At 35.5% G+C, this 7,199-nt stretch overlaps 1 protein-coding gene across 1 annotated transcript; it reads left to right on the top strand.

Moving 5' to 3' along the window:
- Positions 1–980: 980 nt before the first annotated feature.
- LOC148192864 (uncharacterized) lies at positions 981–1,556 on the top strand. The gene is made up of 2 exons (XM_088099295.1): positions 981–1,128; positions 1,192–1,556. The coding sequence occupies exons 1-2, from the start codon at positions 981–983 to the stop codon at positions 1,554–1,556; spliced, it is 513 nt and encodes a 170-aa protein (XP_087955421.1).
- The last annotated feature ends 5,643 nt before the right edge of the window (positions 1,557–7,199 follow it).

The following is a 7,199-nucleotide window of genomic DNA, read 5'->3' as shown; positions in this document are numbered from 1 at the left end:
AGCCTGAGCATCCAAAATCCTCCTTCAAAGGGGTGGAAAAGAGAGTGTTTGCTTCGTCTCTGCCAAAGATACAAACCCTAGGACGTCCTAAAGCTTATATACTATTCTAAAATTACATAAAATTAGGCCCAAGCCCAAAAATAGTGCCGCTCAGCGGTAAACTACCGCTCAGCGGTAAGTGCGTGAGTTGTTTTCTTCCCCTCAGCGGCCAAATCACCCCTCAGCGGATCCAACGTGACTGCTTGAGTGCCGCTCAGCGGTAAACTGCCGTTGAGCGGCAGTTGCGGCTTCTCCTTTTGCACTTTTTGATTTCTTTTCTGATTCCATCTCTATCCTTCTTCACTTCTTTCACCAAATTCACCTTAAAACCTGCACAAAAACACTAAAATCAAGCATAAACTTGTCCAGCTCTCTTATTTCTAAAAATATGACAAAAAACATGATTTCAAGCTAGTTTCTAAGTGTTAAAGGTTGCTTTTAATATCAATTTTAAGCATGAAAATAACAGTTTTTCAACTGTTATCAATATAGGAAGCTTGAAGAAAAAATAATGAAGTAGAATTCATATAGTAGACTTCCACTTTCTGAGGGTGGTGACCCTCCTCCTCCTTCTTCACCACCATCTCGGCACGAGAAGTGGAAGTTAGCCCATATAAGACCATCGGGCTCCTATACTTCTGACTCTGCCAGAGAAATATCTAAAAGAATTATAAGTTGTAGATTCTCATATTTTTAAATTATTTTTGTTATATATATTACATAGATATTTAAAATGATTTTGAACTTTTTTTATGTGACAGGACTCCTTGGTTGAGCACAGCTCCTAAGGTCAATTCACACAAGAAGGTCGTCAGGATATTCTTGCCACAGCTATTAGACGACTTAAGCACCCAGGACGGGTGCGTGGTGCTGGGACTAGCATAGGCATACGACAATTCTTTGGGTCTTCCTCGCGTCCATATTCATACATAAGAAAATAGATGATGCAGGAGATCATAAAGAAGGTTCGGATAGAGTTGTATGATGAAGTTGCTGAAATGGTTGTGCGCCAGTTCCAGCAGCATTATGAGGATTATGGCAATCGTCCTCCGTCATCTCCTGTAGCAGAACATGTTGTGCCCCCTACAGGTAAACTCATTTATTTTTGGTTACTAATTTACTTTTTGTATAACCTAACATTTAATTTGACAGGTAAAAGCGGTAAAGGAAGTTGTTCAGCTGCCGGTGCCCCAGGGGACGACATGGATGACACTCGTCCATGTCAGTTATATATTCTATCTGATATTGGGACCATGTTAGTGGCTCGTGGTACAGTTTATGAGACAATCACTGTACTGCATGGTGTACAGCTTGCAGAAGATGAGGTCAAGGTCACAGTGGATGAAGTTGTCATACCAGATGTCGTTCTTCCTGTGCCTACAGATGAGTTCTTCACTGTGGAAGAGGCATTTAAGTCCTTTGTCGCTTGGCCTAGACATTTGGTTGGTGATGTATCTGATCCCCCGGTAAACACTCGTACTATATACTTCTCAATTTTAATATTTACTTCTAATTGACGTTATAACATAACCATTTTTGCATTTAACAGCAGATAGGTCAAGAGGAAAGTCCTACACCGAAGAAGACTCATTTATCTGAGGATGACCCTCTTGGTGCGTTAGACGAGCTTGTTAAAATCATTTTAGATGCGCCGATGAATGTACACTGGGATTCCACTACATTTGGAAGAGAAGCTCAGATCCCATTGTACTTGCATCATCAAGATGTTAGGGAGCTTGCGTCGGGGAAAGAAGAAATCAATATTACACTCATTCAGTTGTGGATGATGTAAGTTTATGCGAACTTTTTATATAATTATTTTTTATCAAGTTACTTATATCAGATTATTTCTTCATTTTAGGTATATGTTTGATGTTAGTAACAAAAAGGGGTTCAACGATGTATATGGGTTCATTAACCCCTCTTTGACTCATGAAAGAAATAAATTTGATGATATCCAAACATACATCACCACCTGCTTTGGAATGGGGAAGGACATATATTTTCTCCCTTATATACATGGGTAAGTGAAATTTGTTAACTTTAAAGTTTCATTTATTAATTTTGGTATATGACAATGAAGTTATTACCAATTTCAGGTGTCATTGGCAGCTGCTTGTGATCTCCATACTAGAGAACACTACTGTCTAGTTTTGTTTATTGCACAAGTCTCCTCCCAGCTCTCTTAGACATGTAGTAGATTGGTAAGAACCTCAAGGTTTCAACTTTCTTTGTTGTATAAATGTATGCTAAAGCAATTTTTTTTAATAGTTCCCTTGCAACACATATGACGTTATCTAGGAGATCTACTACTACAGCTAAAAAGCTTGCATGGGTTGCCCTTAAGGTTTGGTATTTTAGTCCATACTTTGTTACATTTGGTTCCATTCAAATGATGTTACTTAACATTTTATAATTATGATGATATATTGTAGTGTAATAGACAAATGGGGTCATATGAATGTGGTTACTACGTCATGTTTTGGATGATGACCATCATTCGTGCACATTACACCAGTGGATGGGAAACGGTAAAATTTAGGTTTGAATTTTATTTTCTCTATAGTTAGGATTTCATATACACTAATTGAAATCATTGTGTTTTATGCAGAGATTTAATAGGACTGCTCCAATTCCAGAGAAGTCAATTCAACTTGTGAGGAAAACACTTGTTAAATATGTAATTCATTTATATAATAGTATGTAGTAGATATTAGGATATAGTAAGTTCTAAGTTTATGTTTCTAAGTTGTTTTATGCTTTTCTACATTATTATAAGTTTAACTTTGTACATTGCATTGATTTATGCTTGAAACTTGATTTATGATTACTTTGGATTGATTTATGCTTCTAAGAAGTTGATTTATGATTTCATTCAATATGTTTTAATATAATTTTCATTTAAAATATACGTTTCTGCATTATTTTGGATTGTTTTGGCTATAAAAATATATGCAATTTTGTTTCTGTAGATGGAAATGTTGTAGAAACATACATCATTTTAAAAAAAAAACAAGGATATATGCCTCAGTTCACGTCATAATCGAAGTAGAAAGGCCCCTTATGGCCTCGTTATGGTCACGCCCGAAGCAGAAAGTCTTGCGAATGAGAAAAAAAAAAGGTCTACTGCCTCGGTTCCAGCTACAACCGAGGCAAGTAGAGTGGGACATACTGCCTCGGTTCAGGGGAACCGAGGCATAAAGTCCTACGAAAAAAAATTAAAAAAACCAAAAACTTTACTGCTTTGGTTAAGGTTGAACCGAGGCCAAATTTTCTCCTTTTATGCCTCGATTCTCAACCGAGACCAAAAGTATTAGACTTTTTGCCTCACCTAAATATGCCTTGGTTCGAGAACCGCTGCCTATAGACAAAAATAACCGTTATCGTTTCTCTTGACTGTACTAGTGCATGTACCATGTTGTTTTTCTTTTGGCCATTCTTTTGGTTGTGTTGAACATGTGACACTACCTCTGTCACATTATACTGTCATTGTCACGTGACATAATATCAATTTGACATGTGACAAATTTTTTTATTTTTTTAAATATAAAAAAATAAAATAAAAGTATTTAAAAACTATTTTAGAAAGTTTAATAAAAAAGTCACGAAGTGAGATGTGACCCTCCTTAACGTCTTTAATATTATACTAATGTCAAATACTTGCATTTTCAAAAGTAAGAATATAATTGAGAAAAAAAAAGTTATTAAATCAATAAACAACTTAAAAAAAACGAGAACTACTATAATGATTAAACTTAAATTTAAAATTAAAAAGAAATACACAGTTATAATTAAGATTCTTGACAGAAATCATGGTCATTCGTACGTTTAACTACGGTTCTTTACCACTATCATCATCGTTTGTGCAATTAAAAATTTGTCTTTTTTTGTGTGTTAGTTAAAGAGATGTAGCTAGTTACTTATTTATATATTTGTATACTAGTTAAAAAGATTTTATAAGAGGTTTATAATAATTATTTTAGTACATAAAATTTGTATACGTTTTCTTAAGAGTAAACTTAAATATATTTTTAATCCTCAATTAGATATAATTTTTTTAGCCTTTCGGAAAAATCTTACAATTTCTAAACTTTAAAATTGATTTTTCGGTATTTTAGATAAAATTTATACAAATTAATTCTGAAAACAGCATTTGTCCATTTCATTCAGTTTGTTTCAACCCACCGAATGAGAAGATTGGACACTGCAACACTCATAAAATTAATTGCATTCATTAGAAAAAAAACAAAATTCATGGTCCCTATAAACGTGAACAGAACATAATCAACGAAGAAGATATTTTCTCCCTGCTTATTCATCCAACCAATTTCATTATTAAGAAGGAAAAAGAATGTAACCTTTTCATATAAGAATTTATAAAAATAAAATAACAATAAAAACTAACATTTCCAGTATATTGATCACTTTGAGTTTATTAATCACACGTAACTAGGTGACATACGTTTCATAATGTCGCATAAGCAATAACACCACCTTTGTAGACAAAATCATCAACACCAATATTTTTAGACTGATTTTGTAGATTTTTAATAATTTCATAAATAATTATATATATTTTTCAAAGGACTGATTTCTACAATTTTTTAAGAAAAAAAAATCATATTTAAAGAGATAAAAATTACTAGTTAAACTGTTAAATATGTTTTAGTCTTTAAATTTTGATGTGAAATTTAAATTTATCCATGTCCCAAATTTGATATAATTTTATCCTCAAGCCTTAAAATCAAATAAATATATTCTTTAATCCAAGTTGTCAGAACCAGTAAAATCAAAAGTCAAAAACCAGTAATATCCACACACGTATTTGTTTAGTGGAATTCACGTGTCAAGAGGGGAGTTCGACACTCAGATGACGAACGCCAGGTGTCAAGCTGAGAGGAGTCAGAAATCAGTTAGTGGGAAACAGGTGTCGACTGAGGAGGGGACGTTCGTTTTTGAGTGGGAAGCAAAACTTGGATTTTCAGAAAAACACTCTACTCTCTGCATGCACCCTCTTTCCAGATTTCTGAAGAATCCCATTTTCTCCTCCTTCTCTCTACCTCCTCTTCATCTTCTCTCTTAGAAAACACTCACTTTCTCTCCTCCGATTAATATTCCGGGACCGTAGGAGCACTTCCGGCGTCAAGAGCTTCAAAATAAACCGTTCGGTTTGTGAAGCTGGGCTGGTAAGTCCTTCCCCTCGCTCTGTCACTCGTTTTCCCTAAACATACAAACCCAGTTATGGGTTCGTGCGTGGATCACCATTCTTAAAATGAGTGGTTCTGATAGTGTCGGGTTATCACTTGTTGTAGTTTGAATTGTCGAGCGTTGACGGTGGGAGAACCTGTGGTGGGGAAATTGTATTTCGGCATCCGGGAACGTTCGGTCACGCTCAGAGGTAAGGGAAGCTTATTTAATTTAATTTGTATGCTGTTGAAATGTTTGAACGTTCGTTTAGTTGATTGAATGATTTTGATGCATGATGACTGGGGTGATTGGATTGAATGAACGTTCGTTGAGTTACAAAAATTAAAGTGAAGTATGAGTATTGTGATATTTGACTATATGATATATGGTGGTTGCCCTATCAGATGTATGAAAAATAAGAAACTTATATGATATGGATTGTATGAAGTATGAAAGTTGATTACGATATAAATGTATAAAGTTAAGAAACTATATGTTAAGAAATGAGTTTGAAAATAAACAAGTCTGGTATGAAATTTCTCATATAAAAGTGTACGTTCGTTACTGAACGGTCATTGACCGTTCGGTTTTCTTGGTGAACCTAGTTGAAACAGGATTCTTTCATTTGGAGAGAATCCCAGTTGAGGACGAGCGTCCTCATGTGGTAATACTATGCTTAAGCGTTCAGCCAAGCATAGTTGTGATAAACTCAATGTGTGTATATATATATATATATATATATATATATATATATATACGTAATTGTATATTATTGTTTTTCGTAAACACCACTTCAATAACATCTTACTATAACTATCAAGCCTTTTGTTAGAAGTTATTAGTGCTTGGTCTTACACCTAGTGCTCGTACTGAGTAGTGCTCGATCTTACACCAAGCGCTCGTACTCGTTTCTTGTATAATCTATCGTGATGAAAGTAGCGTTCGTCTAACTTAAATAAAATCTTCTTCTCCACCGTGCTCGGTCATTGACTGACTTTCGGATTTCTGGATGTAAATGCAAATAAGTTAAATATTCATAAGCGTTCGGTTTTATTCATGAGAATTCTTCTAAGTATTATTATTGGAATATCTTGAAGTGTCTGTATCGATTGGTTCCAGCCTAGAGTCGTAGCCTTTGGCGAGGTCTTTTCAGCGTTCGGTCAGAGTTATCAAGAGTTGGTTCATATAATTGATTCACTTTGAAATGAACTTTCGGTTCATTCGTTCCTTGCTATATCTATTACACTCGGTTCTCTCTCAAACCGACAGTAAACCTCTCGGTCTTATTCTAATCTGGAACTGAAGACCTATTTGTCTCGTTTCAAGTGTTCGTCCTCGTTCTGAGTGAGGATTAACGTTCGGTATTTGGTGTCTTTTATAAACTTTTGATCAAAGAGGAATTGAAATGATTGATAATGAAAGATGAAGCTAAAATGATTGGTAATGAAAGACAGACTTGAGATGATTGATAATGAATGATGAAGAAAATACGAGATGAATGGAATGTTGTGAATTTGTACGAGCGTTCCAGGGAGGAACGACTCAGGATTGAGAATTGAGATTTGTAAAGTATGACTGTGGTTATGCTAGTACTGGCAGTTCATCCTGATGTTTCGTGAGTACTCGTCCTCACGTAGAGGAGGGTAGGTCATGTGTGGAAACGGCAGGAGGTCCCGTCCTTAGGGGTACTTTGGATGAATAGGATTAACCTCGGGTGGCAGCTGATGAGAGTATTCCAGTTACTACTTCACCCGGGTGCACGAACGCCTCACTAGTGCAGCGAAGGGCTTTTACCGCGGTTCATTTTCACTATACGTCGCGGTTCTTGAACCGCGGCATATTCAGCCGCGGTAGTAAGTCAGACACTTTATACCGCGGTTCTAACCGCGGTATATAGGCTGCGGAATATGCCGCGGTTGTCTAGGGAACCGCTGCCTAAATTCATTTTTTTTTAAAAAAAAAATTAAAAAATG

This window comes from Vigna umbellata, chromosome 9 (assembly GCF_029865625.1).
Source record: "Vigna umbellata cultivar VRB3 chromosome 9, Vumbellata_1.0, whole genome shotgun sequence".
Taxonomy (NCBI): domain Eukaryota; kingdom Viridiplantae; phylum Streptophyta; class Magnoliopsida; order Fabales; family Fabaceae; genus Vigna; species Vigna umbellata.
Note: the sequence above shows the minus strand (reverse complement) of the source record. Positions and strands in the feature narration are given on the sequence as shown.

Excerpts from the sequence above, each read along its gene's own strand:
- LOC148192864 (XM_088099295.1), top strand. The coding sequence starts at position 981 with ATGATGCAGGAGATCATAAAGAAGGTTCGGATAGAGTTGTATGATGAA. Across the intron at positions 1,129-1,191 it reads ACATGTTGTGCCCCCTACAG|GTAAAAGCGGTAAAGGAAGT; the intron begins GTAAACTCATTT and ends TTAATTTGACAG.